Genomic DNA, 16105 nt, shown 5'->3' with positions numbered 1-16105 from the left:
AGAGGATGCATTTATAATTTTTTCAATTGTTTTTATTTGAGGTCTGATACTGCTGAGGATAAGTTTGTATTCTGCAATGGACTTGTGCTTCATAGACTTCAGTGCCTTCGTGGATTTGGGGAGTGGCTCGACTCAATTAAAGACTTTTCCTTAAACTTAAAGAGCCTTAACCTTGATATCCCAGCCTTAGCAAGTTTATCAGCTCTAACTATGATTACAGGTAAGTGCTCCTTTGTTGATAGAAAGCTTCAGACTCCTATCACTTTACTTTGATGTAGATTCAAGCAATTTCAGTTAACTTAGCAATATTACAGGTAAAGTGAGTGTGATTTTTAAGCATTGTAATGACCATACTGAAATCGTGGACTGTAACATTAGACCATTAGACACACCTATTAAAACATAATCTAACTCTCTATTTCTTCATGGTTTCATTGTTTTCTTGGAATAGTCTCTAAAATGCAAAGTGCTTCCAAGCAAACTGAGTAGCTCCCACAAAAGCATTTGAAGTACTTGCTGAATTCCCAGAAAGCCCAGTGAAATGACTAGAGCTAAGTCTTCTGCATAGGCATACTAATACTGGGGTGGCTCGAGAGCTCGAAGCCATACAGGTCGTATAACTCACCTCTCAGCAAGGCAGCTAGACCAGAAAGAGTGCTTCATGAGGGCAGGCAGGCTGATTTGGGGAGCCAAGGTACGATAGGTATTCCGTGTACTGCTTTTTTTGAGAGAGAAAATTGGAGAATAGTAAGAGAATAGTCCCTTCTGCAGTTTTACAAAAGCTTTTGCGTGTGCGTGTGACCATATCACCCCTTCTGCCTGATGGGGTGAACAGCAGGAAACGAATGTAAGAACCTGCCAAATCTGGCTGGGAAGTACAAGCCAGGGGAACATAATGTTATGAAGTGTAAATTTTCTCATTCCTGAAACAACAAAGCCCCTTGAAGCGCATGCTGCGTACTTTGGGCTTTTGGTAGCTTAAGAGGCACGGCTGGCAGAAGCGGGAAGGGTTGGGAGAGAGGGTGCCTGACGAGCCATGGGAACACAGCAGAAGTCAGAGCAGCAGTCATCTCCACTGACAGCCTCGCGCTCGCTTCAGGACGGGGGCTATCAGAAAGGTACTGCAACCGTGTTGTCCGTGCGTGCCGGTGCTTCAGCATGCCTCGAGCTCAGTCTGCCCAGGGATCCTAGGAGCTCCGCTGGGATGGATATTGATTTCCTCCTGCATTTCAGGCAGCCACCGGTTTGCAGGCAGTAGCCTCAGCAAAATCAGCTGCAGTCTTCATTTTACCTAGGATGAGTTGATGCTTGGGAAACACTGAGATGAAATGCTCAGTGGCAAATCAAAAAAAAAAAAAAAAACCACGCTATAAATTGGCCAATTCCCACTGACATTTGTGGTGCCAAGATTTTGGCTTCAGGGTTTAGATGGTACAGTTCCCTCCTGCATCTGAGTGAGGGGTTAGTTTCTACATGGAGTAACATTAACTCTTTGCTTCTTAACAGAAATATTCTCAATTTTTAATTGATTTACGTTAATTTTTTCTGCAGTTTAGAAGCAATAAATTAAGGCCCAGATTCTTTTTTCTTTGATAAAACTCTTAAGTCCAGAATAACTCATTGGGGTTACTTTGTTGTACATGAAACATTTACAAAATGAACAAAATGTTACATTGAGAAAGAACTTTCCCAGCTTGTTTTTGACTTCCATGTATAAACATCCACACACAAGCATACAGATATGCTTACATATATGTAATATAATTGCATATATATGAATATACATGTGTGTGCATACATACCTATAAATGAAAACAGTATAGATGTACACATATGTATTTCTATATCTATAAATCAAGGACAGTTGCTGTTTCTCTCCATATATATTTACACACAGGCGTATATGCTCACATGTATATAGCACGTTGTCACTGATTTAGGTTATTTGCTATATAGTAGGTTTTTTTGTTTTGTTTTTTTTTTGATAGGCACAGCTCTATGGAGCTTGTTTCTGGTTATCTTCCTGAAGACTGAAAGGATATAGGTAGATAAATAGGATCCCCTACAAACTCTCCATGTGAATGTAGTAAAAGCTATTCTATAGGAAGAAAAGTTTTTCTCCTTACAAAGCCATGTCTTACTTTGTGTTCAGTTAGACATTCTTTGGTTTCCCTTACAGAAAGAGTCAAGGTTGTCCAGTGGCTGGCTCAGATCGCCCTACAGCATTTAACATAAATATCTCTTAATCAATAAAGCCCCACATTTCATCCTTTCCTTGATAACAGCTCTTTCAGGAGTTTGCTGTTTTGTACTAGTCTCCCCAAAGTTTCTAATCAAATGGAAATAATTGTTGCTTTTAAAAGGAAAGCATTTCTGTCCATAAAAGCTTTAAGGTTTTTTGTGTTTGCCAAGCTTTTCTTGATTTTCTCCCCTGTATGAGATGTTGCTTAAAATTAATGTAGTTTTCTATTTATGCATTTATTTCACCATAGCAGTGTATCTCTGCTGATTTGCTCTTGAGGTCAGAGTACGCCTTCATGCAGTCCAAGGCTCCCGTGTCTATTGATTTATATTCACAGGTTTCAGATCTCCAAGGGCACTTAGCTGACCTAGGGCCTCAGCTGGAAATTTGGCCACCTGAAAATGGATGGCATGGCATAAAGATGAACAACATTAATTTTTTTTAAAAAATGAGAGAGGAAATGAGGTAACTATAGCTAAGATAGCATCACAGCCCAAAAAGCTGGGGCAGTGGTTCTTTTGAGAATTTCTCAATGATAGTATATTGGAAATATTCATAATCAGGAAAATCTTGAGATTTGCCTCTGATATTGCATCCCATGAGAAATGGCTTCCTGTCCTCTCGACAGTTTGAATATGACAAGTCACGTGCTGGTTTTCATGTAGTCCCACCAAAAGGAAAAAGAATGAAGATGTACTTTGGAAATCTGATTTCTGTTGAACATTTGCAAGTAGCTGTTTTGAGGCATGGCTTAGATTTAGGTGGATGTTTTGTGTGCCATTCGTTGTCCTACGGAGAAGGTGCTCTTCTCTCCTGTAATGGATTGTTAGAGGCAGTAGGTAGTTAGGAAACCCTGGTTCAAATCCTTTTCATGAGTCAGAGCAAGAGAGAATGACCTTTTCCAGGAACATAGGATATCCGACTATTGAGTGTCACTGTCTTTTGTGTTAAGGCCGTTTGACATGTTTTTTGGGCCACAGAGTGGCCGTTGTGTATGATGATTTGGGGACAAGCTGGTGCTCAGAGAGACACCCAAGTCTCAGTGTCTGGTCTGATTCCAACAGGAAGGGAATCTGACCACGAATCTCCCATGTCCCAGATGAATATTAATGTCATTGGGCTGCAAGATATGAAGAAGCAGGAAAGCTGTTTTGTGAATTTAGTTGTTGGCTTTTATTAGAAACACGGCAAAACAAAATGTTGGCTTGAGCAAAATTTTCTTCATTATTACACAAATCGTTCCAGTTCTTATTTTACATTAGCCACTTTTTCATTACTTGATTGCTCAACCAAAAAAAAGGGAAAAAATGAACAACCCGGTGATGTGCAACAGTCAGAGCTGGTTTTAATACTGTATGGCATCTGAAGTAGCACCAAATTCACAAATTCTTTCTCCTAGTACAAAAAATGTCCCTGTAAATGATGACCTGTTTGTTCTGCTTGATTTCCTGAGTGCTCTCCATAGCCCAAACAAGGACGTGCTCTTAGGAAACGGAACCTCTTGTATGCTAGTCATCGAAAGTATTGGTGAAGGAGGAAACTAAGAGAAGTCCCTGCTCTTTCACAGGTCCTCTGTCTGTTCTGTGAGGGTGACAGGGAGAACTAACATCCCTCTCCCAGTGAAGGAAGAGGGAATAACTGTTAAAGCTTGTGTTGGGGGCTAAACAACATCCCACTGTTCCCAGCATCCCAAGATACCGAGGGCTGTTCTCACATTTCGGGGTGTCAAATCAGCTCCCCACTAACAGTTACGGTAGTTTCAAAGCCCTTTAACTAACCCTACTGACTTGCTCGGAGCTGCGAGGCTCCACGTCCTATCTCTACTGCAGCTGCAGGTCACAGCACAGGAGCATGATTGTAGGCATATATGACCATTCATTCTGCTCAGTAATCTTGAAGAGAACAGCAGGAGACCTACCGAGTATGACAATACTCGCTAATTCACTGCTTGCTTTGAGTAGAGCTAGAGGTACGCACAGCATAAGATAAACAGGAAAAGATTTTGTAAATCTGCATCCATTAGCAAGTCCATACATTTGTGCTTTTTCTGTTTATTTCATGGGTCCTGGGAATTTCCAGTCAGTTTTACAGAAAGAAAAGTGCCATGCTGGAGTGCTGCTGAATATTCAATTCCTTTCAGATAGGACGTAAGCTTGAAAGAGCACCCAGAATGAAAGAAATGTCTGGTTTATTGTGGGCAGCTTGCAAACAGTTAAAAGTCTTCAATGTCAAAGCACATCTTTTTTTCTTTAAGGTACTCCTTTAGGATCTTCCTCTCTCTGTCTCTCTTCTCCTTTTTTACTTCCCTCAGTTGGTTAAGAAGGGCTGGACACAACTTCCTCCAGAGCACATTAGCAGTGCTCTGAGCATCAGCCAGAAGAAAGTAATTAGAAAACGCCACAAGACACTCACCCCACATCCCCATGAAAGCAAGAATTGAGTTCTGTCCTGTTCTTTTTCTTGTGGGTCACCTGTTCTGTTGGGACGTAGGATCTAATGAGCTAAAGAGGAGTGTCAGCAGGGAAAGAAAACTCTGTTCGCCTTGGGGCAGGTTCTGTCGTTAGTTCCAGTGGTAGATGCCCGTGATGGCATCTATCAGTTGGGTCTATTGCGTAGATCACACATGTCCTGTGCAACCGCTCCATGCTGGACTTCCTCTAACTCCTACAGTGTTGATGGTGAAGCTCTGCAGAATAGACCAGATATGAGCTCAGGCTATCTTTTAAAATACTCCTCTAGCCTCACCAATGACCATTGATAATGTCAAAATATAAGGACTGAGGCTACAGCAAAGATCATCTAAAGGGCGCGCTCCAGCTTAGTTTCAAATTTCCGCCTGCTCTAAAACTGCTCGTGTTTTCTTTCTCTCTCTTGTTGCTTCTCTCTTCCTCTCTGCCTCTTCCTTTCTCCCTCCACATCCAAATATTATTGTTTTGCACACTTGACACTCTCAGTGGGATGCTGCTGAGTACAGAGCATTCTAGCCCTAATTCAGCCAAGCTCTTTCAGCATATGTTTTATTTTAAGTATTTTACAGACCAGCCCAGAGCCACTGTATATACTGCGCTTATTCACACTCTTAATGCTTTGTTAGGCTGGCACTAGAACATTGAAGAATATTGTGAGGTTTCAATTAATTATGAGTTTTGTTTGCCTTCCTGCTGTTGGGCTTTCCGTTCCAGTTTACTAACACGGTTTTTAGCACCATCAGTCATACCAAGAAATAGTAATGAGTCCAGGCTGGCTAAAAAGGGTCCGGCTGCTGCAGTTCCCTTCTGAACATGGATTTGTCCAACTTGCCTGCGGAAGGGAGGCTCACCTACTCTTCGGCAGCAGATACCCTTCAGTCCTGTTGCCAGGATCCTCCGGAGTGGGTGCTTCATGTGCTGGGTCTACACACGAGCAGGTGGCAGACTGGAGGAGTGTAGGAGAGCCGGTTATAAAAAAATCCCTCCAGATTGCATTGTCTGCCTTCCCCCCTCCACTTTGACGAGGGAAATACTGTCAGCAGCTGAAGTGAAGTGCTCACTCCTCCTTCTCCCCTCCCACCATTTTGCTGAGGCAAGAACTCTTTCCTCCTGCAGCAACTGGTGGCCTGTCTCACGGTGCGGTCTTCGTAAAGGAGGGAGCAAACTGTGATGTTTTCTGTGATCATTCAGCTCACCTGGCTTTAGGTACCTTGCAGGGAGGAATATGGGGCACCTTCTGAAGATGATTCACCCACCTAAAATCTGAACCATCTTCTAAAACACCCATCCTTCCACTGATGGTAGAAGGAGCTCAGGTAGTCCATGCTCCCTGCTTGGGCACCTTTGTGAAGTGCCTGAAAGTTGGGCAGGATGAGCATGGGCCGGGCTGCAAGAGAAGAGGATGCTCCTGGCTCTGTCAGGTTGCAGCCTTGCTGTCCAACCGAGAACATGCAAGGTGACCAGAAAGCTGTAGGCAACTGAGCCTTGCGTTTCTTTGAGTTATAGAAGGGGAAGAGGATTGTGAAGGGGGAAGAGAAAATCAGATAATTATATTGAAACCGAGACAATCAAGAGGCCTATTTTAAGTCTGCACCATTAATCTGCTGCATATCTGATGGGACTGTTTCTGACACCTCAGAATTAATGAAAGCTAAAACTAACCCACCCTAACGCAGGGCACGGAGCCTAAGGGTCTCTGAGATCCTCAAGATCTTAGGAATAATCGCACTCTTCAAGAGCATTTTTCATAAAGGTAGCACTGAATCTGCCTAGCCCTGGTGTAATATACCCCATGACGGAGACTGAGGAAAGAAGGACTAGCACAGCTGGTGACAGCTTTCCCTGCTCTTTTACTCTCTTTCTATCAAGTTTTGGCTGATCAGCATAATTATAGCACAGAGCCACATTGAGATTCCTGGAAATTGTGTGTGGGAAAAGGGGAAAGGTGTAAAAAACTTGCCGTGTTCAGTTTGCCAGAATGAGCTGCTAAGTTTGCAGAGCTTTAGAGGCAAGACTTCCGATGAATCATTTTGACAGGCTTATGGAGAGCATCTTTGCCATAAATCACCGTTTTTCTTGCAAAAATCAATGATATCCTAAAACACAAGGCTGAGAAATCCTATATTCACTTTACCCAGGCCTTTTTAATTGTCCTTATAAGAAAGTCTGAATACAATAATATTTACACACCTCCTCGATCAGTTAGAGAAAATCTATTAGTTTTGACTAGCTGTCCTTCTTGGGATAAATCTTGGCCTTATCAGTCATGTGTGGATAAGAACATCCTGTGGAAGACAGGGAATGATTATGAGGCCACTGATTTCAGAAACAGGGCACCTACTTACCACAGGTGCCTCACTCTGCTCCCATACAGTTAAGTGAGAAAGACAGAGGGTCTTTCTTTGCCCGAAAGACACTGGTCATGTGGAAAAGGCAAAAAAAAAATGTAGCAATTTGAACCCTAACTATTAGATTTAAATCTTTGATGTGAATTAGACCCAAGAATCCTCAAGTCTACCCAAGAGAGGTAATGGTCAGATTGTGATGGTAATGCCAGGGCAAAATACCTTTTACTAGCAAAGGGGGCTTCCACATCAATGGCTTGGACTTTATGGGTCCTCAAGGGATGCCTTAAGGATTGGAGACTGAAAACTCCTTCTTCCCGTGAGGCAGTTCCAGTTGTGAGAAATTACACTTGTAGAGATTTGCAAGTAGCAAAGTCTATTTTGTGGGTGATTCATGCAGGAGAGGACAATATGGTTTATCGGAGACTGCTTTCATGTTGTAGTACCAGAGAGCATGTTGGGGACGTAGTATGTCTTAATCCGGAATTTCCTTGATTTTGTTATTTAAAGTAAGTCTGCTAATATTACAGTCATCGCACATACTGTATTTTGCATTGGCTTGCTTCATGGCTAGATGTCAAAGACACAATTTGTTCACGAAACCTTCTGAACTTGTCAATGTAAGACAAAGGCTGTTTAATTCTGGCTTGGAATGTTAACAACATTGCTGTGTGCTCAAGAGCCAGAGATAATTTTCCGTACTCTGCTATAACGCACAAATCCACTGAGGCATTGGTTTAAAAATGTAGTCTGCTATTTTGAAGTCAGTTTTGGATCCATTCTAGTATTTCAGCTCTGTAGATCTATAAAGATATCTTCGCTAACATAGCCAGGAAGCAACCTCAAAACGGATTAAATATGGAAACTCTTCAAAGGCCGCAAGATTAACTTGATGTCCTGCAGTTTCTCTCAGTAGGCTGGTGGTTTAAAAAAAAATACAGCTTTTCAGATTTATATAAAATATTTATCCTCCAAGATTTTTAATGGCAGAATCTGCCTAAGTATTTACTCCCAGTGACCTGTGTAGTTAAGGTTTACGTAATTACACTATACACCATTTACTGGAAAGGCTTTAAATATTCATTGACTCCTCATGTTTTAATGTAAACAAGGCACTTAGAATACACAGGGTTTTTTAATTCCTTCAAGGTGAAAAAGATGTCTGAAGTAGATGTTACTGCTTGGATGAATGTTGCTTTGAAGCAACAGGGAATGGTGATGGTACTTAACTGGTTCAGAGATTTAATGGCCAGAGATTTACATGGTTGCAGCCTGATTCTGATCCCAAAGTAGTATTCTTCAGGAGCTCGCTCTGCATAAGTCAGTAAAGTCGCAAAATTGTAAAACAGGTGAAAATCGGTGGAAAATCAAACCTTTCCACTTCTGACTGCCTTCACTGAATTGCATCTGTTTTATAGGGTTGTCAGGAACACCTAGCCAGAACCGTTGGTAAGGGGAGGCAGCGAGGAGCCTATATGCACACACCAGGGCAAGGCACTGCTGCGCCTGCTTCTGGGAGTAAAGAAAACTGTACTCATTTCAGGGTTTATCAGGGGGATGGACAGAGAATGTATCTACTGCCAGCTCCTCCTGGAGTGAAGAGGAAGGACCAGGACTTGTGGCAGTGGGCATGACATGGCCCGTGGCTGCCAGGGTTGAGGGAGAGGGCTAGGGCAGGCAGACAACTTCAGATGCATCAAACATAGGAGATGCCAAAATTGCTCACTGCTTGTCCGCTGCCGCCACTGTTTTTTTCCATGTCTAATTGCTTAAAATTAATTTCACCTGCATTTTCTTAGATTAACTTACCCAGTATAATGCTGTTTCATGTGTAAATGGCCAAGACTTTGCTCTGAAGCCACTTCTTTCTTATCTGTGAATTTCCAAATCAAAGAAAAAATCAAAATGTCTCAAAACTGAGATTATTCTTCTGAAATGTTATATTAATTCATCCACTGAATCTCGATAGCAAACAACACAAAACTACAAACAACACAAAATTATCTCTCTCGTGTACCAATAAAGAGCCTGCTTTGAATGAATCACAAATCTGATTCATTGTACCTAAGCTTAAAGAATTGTGGATGTGTTTAGCAGCGTTGTAGCATTTTAAAAGGCTGTTCAAAGGGGGACAAGCCCCAGATCCCCTTCCTTTTAGGAGTGTTGGGGTTTTTTGTGATGGATAACATAGCAGCCTTTTCACTTTAGCCATTGCTCACTCAAAGCAAAATAGTTAACTTCCAGGCTTCTTTTATCTCGAGCCTTTTAAAGATGAATAAACTAAAAAGCAGGAGCTGATCAAAATAACAAAGGATGGCGAGGTGCCTTTAGTTTCTTATAAGAGTGTCTGCAAATTCCTGGTGGAATTCTGGGCCCGGCGCTGATGGAGCTGGCTAAGGATATCGATCGCCACTTGAATTCACTGAATAAATAATGGTTGCCATAGTTATTGAGCATTCACAACTGGTGGGGAAGCACGGAAATCTCCAAAACACCTCCTGTGATAGTTTTGCTGCAAAATCACCCAATTAATTCTGTCTCATATCATGGAAATTATGCGAGAGATGCAGGATGCTCGGGCTCCTGGTACTAGAATTTCAATCATAGTTGAGCATCTCTGCTACCCACTGCAGCCAAAAAGAAACGGGGGCTTATCGTCTCCTATTTCGTGTGACAAAAAGGTTAAGTGACATTGTATAACCCCAGCTGTTCTAAGAAATGATATACTTTTTAAAGCACGTTTTACTTTGAGTACCAGAGCACGTACTTGGTTGCGCCGAAGAAAATGAATCCATTCCACTTGAAGGAGGGATGCTGACGTGTTTGTGTTTGTTTTCTTGTGCCCTCGCTTTGCAGAACGACATGGCTTAAAAGAACCAAAGAAAGTGGAAGAGCTATGCAACAAGATCACAAGCAGTTTGAAAGACCACTTAACATTCAGTTGCCAAAACAAGGGACAGCCGCTCGAGTCCGCAGAGCCTAAGGTACTGGGTGTTCTTGCTGACTTGCGCTCTCTCTGCACACTGGGACTGCAGCGCATCTTTTACCTGAAACTGGAAGATTTGGTGCCAGCCCCTTCCATTATCGACAGGCTGTTTCTGGACACCCTACCCTTCTGAGTCCAGCCACCCTCCTGAAAGGCAAATGCCCACCAGAGCAGGCAAATGGATCGTGACTTACAGCTAACATTTCTGCCCTCACTTAACAGAAAAGCAGCTCCAGCTCTAAAATGAGGTCTTTTCTGGCGCTTTGACCTTACAACCTGAGGCCTAAAACTTACTGGCTTACTGTTTGGGGGTTGTGTTCTTTTTTTTGTTTTCTTTTTTTTTTTTTTTTTTTCCTGTTGTTGTTGTTGTTGGGTTTTTTTTTGTGTGTGATTTGGGTTTTTTAAATGGCTAATATGGCACTTTTGGACAATGCTATCCCAGCAGCAGTAAAAGGTTAACATGACTGTTTCAAACCTGTTGTTTAACACCTCATGGGACATGAGGAATAAAATGGTAGAAGCTGTGTGTTTGCAAACAAGAACAGCAAATAGTTGTTTGCCAGGGTAGTATGTGTTTTGTGACGATACCTTTAGCATACTTCCTGCATCAAGGGCACATACATCAGCACAATCGAAACAAAAAATTCACTTTTTTAGCAAAGTACATTCAATTGAACATTTCATATAAATCCAATATAGCAAAATGACAATGGCTGTTAGCTCCCATGTTCAAGTGCAATTTTTTAAAGTGCTGTCTTACTAAGTCTTGTTTATTAACTAATTTATTTTAATATGAAAATAAATGGAAGAAACCAAGTGAGAAAATTACGTGCACTAACTTACCATGACAGAGTTTTCCAAACTTGATTCCATGTAGCGTGACTTACTGACAAATGTCTGTGGAAGACACAGGAACGACTGCATCTCAGTTGTTCCCTAGACAAGGACATCCGAGTAAGTAGTGGCTGGAGCATACAGGGTCAGCATCAGGGATAGTTCACTTTTAGACTTCAACGTTTGTAACCGGTTAGTAAACAGACGCACGATGGTTTTAAAGAACAAGCAAGTCTTGTAAAATAGTATGAATGTAAGTGCTAGGAAGGATATAGTGGGCTGCGTTTAAACATTCCGTGTTCGTACTCCTTTTTGTATGTTTATACTGTTGATGCCATATTAATATGAAATAATTTGTTGCATAGTGTCTTTATTTGTATAAATGTTTGTATGCATGGTATATTGTATTGGCTTTGCCTGTATTTATTGCAATGACTGCCAGCTCATGGGAGCCCTGTTACACAGGATAACAAAATGGGGTGTTCACACTGACTCAGATACACCAGTTGGAAAACTATATACATATATATAATGTGTATATATATATATGTATATACCTATATTTGTGTGTGTGTGCGTGTGTGCGTGAGCGTGCGCGTGTCTTTTTATTAACCATTTGTATATAAAATATCTGTCAAATCACAAGCAGAGTTATTTTACAGTTTATTTGCAGTGACTTCTAAGGCAGTACTGTTTAGCACTTTGATATTAAAATCTTGCTCATGTTTTGCTAAATTCAAATAATATTTAAAAACTTTAGTTCTAAAAAACTTTATATGCACTGTATTAAGTCAAAATTTTGTTGGTCATTTTGCTAAGGAAATTTTTGAATGTCAACCTGATGTCACTGTATCTTTTGTTAGCTTTAAACATTCTAGCTTTTGTCTTTTTTTAAACTATGCTGTTTATATGGAAATTAAATTATACAATCAAACAGATGCCAAATGAATTGCCTAATTGCTGCAAAGGATAACCCAGATATCGAGTCACTGTATGGTTTTCAAATAGTAATCTGGTATTTTATCACTTACTATGTTTGGATGTGCTTTTATGAAAAAATTATTCTTATATCAAGATTTATAGTAGTGTCAATAGGGAAACAGACTTCTAATCACTATAGTTAATATTTCCGGTTTACCTGCAGATAATATTTGGAAAAGTATTGCTTTTTGTATTGACTTTTAAGCTTATGTGCAAACATAATAGCATAATTAAATATCAGAGAAGCTAATGTTTCTTGTAGGTTGCTGTAACAAGCCTGACCAGCAAGACAAATATATTTTGACTGAACTTGCTTTTGTATATACTATATATATATATATACATATATATATATACACACTCACACACATGTGCGCATACAAAAACATACAGACGCAGAATCCGAAAGTATGTTTACTTCTGTCTCCTTGTGTAAGACACAAGGTCCTTTGAGAAATCCTTCTACCTAGGGACAAAGCCTGCAAGGTGCTGAGCACCAGCTGAGGGCTCGCAAGCTCTTCCCTCGCGAGCGGGCCCTTCCAATGCATTTTCACGCCGATCAGCATAGTGCAGTGAAATTGCTTTTTCGTTGAGCGAGGTTTATTTATTCAGTGGGATGTGAGTGGAGGTAGCAGGTCCGGAGCCCCACGTGAGATTTCATGTAGCCGGTGTGCTTCAGTCTTCCATAGATAGTCTTAACTGTGATGCTCTCCCAAATCCCATCATCTATGGAGCCGTCCTTCATTTCAACTTCAGTGCACAGACGCATTGTAGAGTACAACCAGTGACAGGTCACGGTGGTAAAAGGAAGAATTAATGCAGAATAAATCTACTACTTTCCTTAGAGCTCTCTCAGAGTGATCATGCCTTTGTCTAGGCAGAATTCAGGAATATATCAGGTGTTAAGGGAGAGTGCCTTGCTTTTGTTTCAGACAACAGTGTTTCAAGAGTTTCTTCACTCCGCTAACTGCAGTACTTTCTCCTTTTTTCCTTTTTTTTTTTTTTCTTTTTTTGTGGTGTTAACCTGTGGGTTGAAAGAAATGCTCTTGTACATATACAATGTAAATTAAAATTATTAAATTGAATAACATTTTTTTCAGAGGCCCCATGTGTGTTGAATAAGTATGCTTAATTCTGTTAAAATCTGATGTGAATTTTTTATCATTTATAAAACATTAAAAAATTGTCGACTTGAGTCGTAAAAGTGGAAAAATTGGTGAAGCATGCTTAAGAACACTGGCAGTTTAATGGCTAGTCCTTAGATTAAAAGAGCTTTTATATGAATACAATAAGACCTGCAGTATCTGGTTACTCGGTCTCGATTAGATCCTGAGAGCTGGACCACGGCTGTCGCAGAGGCTGAACTACCCCAGGAGCAGAGAATAGGGACCCCCTTCTCCTCACTGTACTGCTCCTCCCTGTCAGGAAGAGGTTGTTAATTAACTTGCAAATGATGACAGCCACAAGGGAGGGAGGGGAGAGCTGTAGAGCTGGTCATCCCACACAGCACGTGTGTCTGGCTAGAAAGAGGACAGAGCTCTGATCCCATTTTCTGCCCTGGTAAGACGATGGTCTCCTGTGGGCACCTGCAGCACTTTCTTTGTATGTGCGGCCAGCTCCTTTCCTTCCCATGCCCTCGATTTGTAGGAGGGATGACATCCCCTAGCAGACAGAACTATTTAACCATAAATGCGTTTTCTAAGCACTTCAGAGGGCATCTGCCACTATTCTGCTGTCTCCATAAATACTAATGCCTCCAGCACACCTCCGCAAGAGCTGCTCTGCAGGAACTGCTCGGCTGGAGGCTGCACCGAGTGCTGTGCTGTGCAGGACCTGCAGCTTCTTCTTGGGAAGTGCGGCAAGGCAAAAGGATGCACAAACTCTTCCAAAGTATTGATTGCTGCTTCTTATTTTTTCTTTCTTTTTTTTTTTAATAGCTTTTTTTTTTTTTTAAAAAAAGTAAACTCCCTAATGAGAATGTCAATGAGTTTTGCTTAATAGTCCCGTTAGGTAAAACGCAGATCTTGTGACAAACCCACACCAGGGTCTGAATGTTAACCCTACAAGACTAAGCTTACCCCCACTAAATTTGCGTGTATTTGAACTTGTAGTCACTTCAGGGATGGTAAGTTGTGTCCCTAGACGTGAGCCCAGAAATGCATCCCGATCTAGATCACCTGCGCTTGCAACCTTACATGTGCCTTACGTGCTTGTGCTCCTAAACCACACCAGTGGCAGTGTCCTTGATGTGATGCCCGATCGTTGAATCCAGCCTCAGAAGCGTGGGCTGAGTCAGGAACATGATAGTGGAGTCACCTCACCTAGCAGTGACCATCCTTGAACAGTAGGCCGACACCAAGGCACCCCAAAATGAGCAACTTTAATTAGAGGTGAGTCAAATCTCTTTCTACAGCTTTCCTACCGTTACTTGTCACATTCAAGTTCACTTATCCAATACAAAAAGCTAAAATTTCCGTTGTGATGCAGCGAGGGGAGAGAAAGAGGTTTAATTGTAGAAAATTAAGCATGTCTGACAAAAGCGGCAACTCCCTTATGGATGCTATGAAACACGTTGTTTGATTAATCATTTGTATTATAGCAACACCTAGAGGCCGCAGCAGAGATCAGGACCCCACTTGGTAGCTACCCTAATTCACACCTACAGTACTCACCCAGAGAAGCTCTGGTCCAAGCAGGCAAAGCAGAAAGAAGAGCAACCCAGGAAAAAAAGGAGTAGAGTGCCATGCCCAAGGGCAGGTAGCACGTCGCTCCCAGAGCTGGGAATAAAAACTTCTGCTTACCAAGTTAGTGAGTGCCCTTATTTTGATTTCCTTTTCTTTCCTTGGGCAATTTACACTTCCACTGTGTCAAATTTTATACATACACGGGTAAAGCCTTAAAAAATGCAAAATAACTCATGTTGTACTCAAACTGATCTTGTCTGCCCTATGTATATGAGTGGTGGTGGCCTGTCAATCCATGGGACTGCTCAAAACCCTGCTCAATCCAATGTTTGGAAGCTGTGATACAAGCTAGATAGTATTTGGAAAAGAGCTATCTAGATGATCTTTATTAAATTAATGAAATTGATCATTAGGAATACAACAAGATATGGATTAAACAATAATTATTAATGGATAATAAAGATTAACTTTTTAAAATGCCAAACTATTGATGCAGTAATTGAATAAATGGGGAGTCAATTAATCAACTTCTTAAAGTTGATGACATATTTGTGAACTGTATCCCTGGCCTATGTTTCTGAGACTTAAAAATAGAGTTATTTGTCAAATACAAGAAAAAGAAACTCATTTACCCTGTGGAAATGCTTTTAGCATTGTTTCTTTTGTTTGCTTTTTAAATACACCTTTATTTTTATATTCACAGTATGAGATATTCTGGCTGCACTGGGTTACAGAAGAAATTTGACTGTGTGAATTTGTGACATGGTTGTGTAAATTAGATGAGATTCTGACTTGAATTCACAGAAGCAAGGATTTTCCTTAAAGAGAAGGGTGGGATTCCAGCTGTAATTAGATATTATGTATGTACCATGATACGTATGTATGTATAATGGGACTACTCTAATGTCAAGTACAAGATTCTGAAGTCATGCAAGGGACAAGACCATGAGAAATGCCATTTTTTTAAAATTGTTAAATATTTTAGATTGTTTATCAATTTTCCTTAAAAGAACACAGAACTCTGGGCTTGTTTATGTGGAACTTTATCTCAAATAAATAAATAAATAAATAAGCTAAGTGAAATTTAAAGCAAAAAATGTGTTTAAGTAGTTGAAATATCTGGAATAGCATGAAGTCTTTAAACTGCTAAGTAATGTGCTGTAAAAAAAAAAAAAAAAAATCTCCTTCCACAATAACTTGCACTGTGGTCTGAGGTTCTTCCCTGGGATGAAGTACTGCAGTAGAAGGAAAGTGAATCACAGAGATAGTTTGATACCAGAGAAACTTTCAAACCTATCCGAAAGAAAACAGAAATTAATTTACCTTTCGTGGGGCCTCACTATTTATCTTGCTGTGTTTCCTAATTAATTGACGATATTGATGTTTACACAGGGATTTGCTCCTTTCCAACTTCGCTTGATCCTGTGAAGAAGCCAGAACACTGCATTTGTAGTAGCACATTTATTCCCATGGCAACAGTCAGGGATTTCACAAACACTAATTAGGGCTGGCAACTTGGACTGTTTTCAGTACAGTCCCATATAATTTTCCCTCTTTTCTCCATT

The 16105-nt window shown here is 40.8% G+C and overlaps 1 protein-coding gene across 2 annotated transcripts in view; it reads left to right on the top strand.

Moving 5' to 3' along the window:
• NR4A3 (nuclear receptor subfamily 4 group A member 3) overlaps nt 1-15637 on the top strand; it is a 31382-nt gene extending 15745 nt beyond the window's left edge. For both annotated transcript variants that reach the window (XM_066992694.1, XM_066992696.1), the window contains 2 exons: nt 42-220; nt 9912-15637. In XM_066992694.1, the coding sequence (XP_066848795.1) occupies nt 42-220; nt 9912-10174 (442 nt within the window). In that variant the 3' untranslated portion in view covers nt 10175-15637. The remainder of the gene's footprint in view (nt 1-41; nt 221-9911) is intronic.
• The last annotated feature ends 468 nt before the right edge of the window (nt 15638-16105 follow it).

Source organism: Anser cygnoides, chromosome 2 (assembly GCF_040182565.1).
Source record: "Anser cygnoides isolate HZ-2024a breed goose chromosome 2, Taihu_goose_T2T_genome, whole genome shotgun sequence".
In the NCBI taxonomy this organism is placed as follows: Eukaryota; Metazoa; Chordata; class Aves; order Anseriformes; family Anatidae; genus Anser; species Anser cygnoides.
The sequence above is the reverse complement of the archived record's forward strand: the minus strand, read 5'-3'. Positions and strand labels throughout refer to the sequence as shown.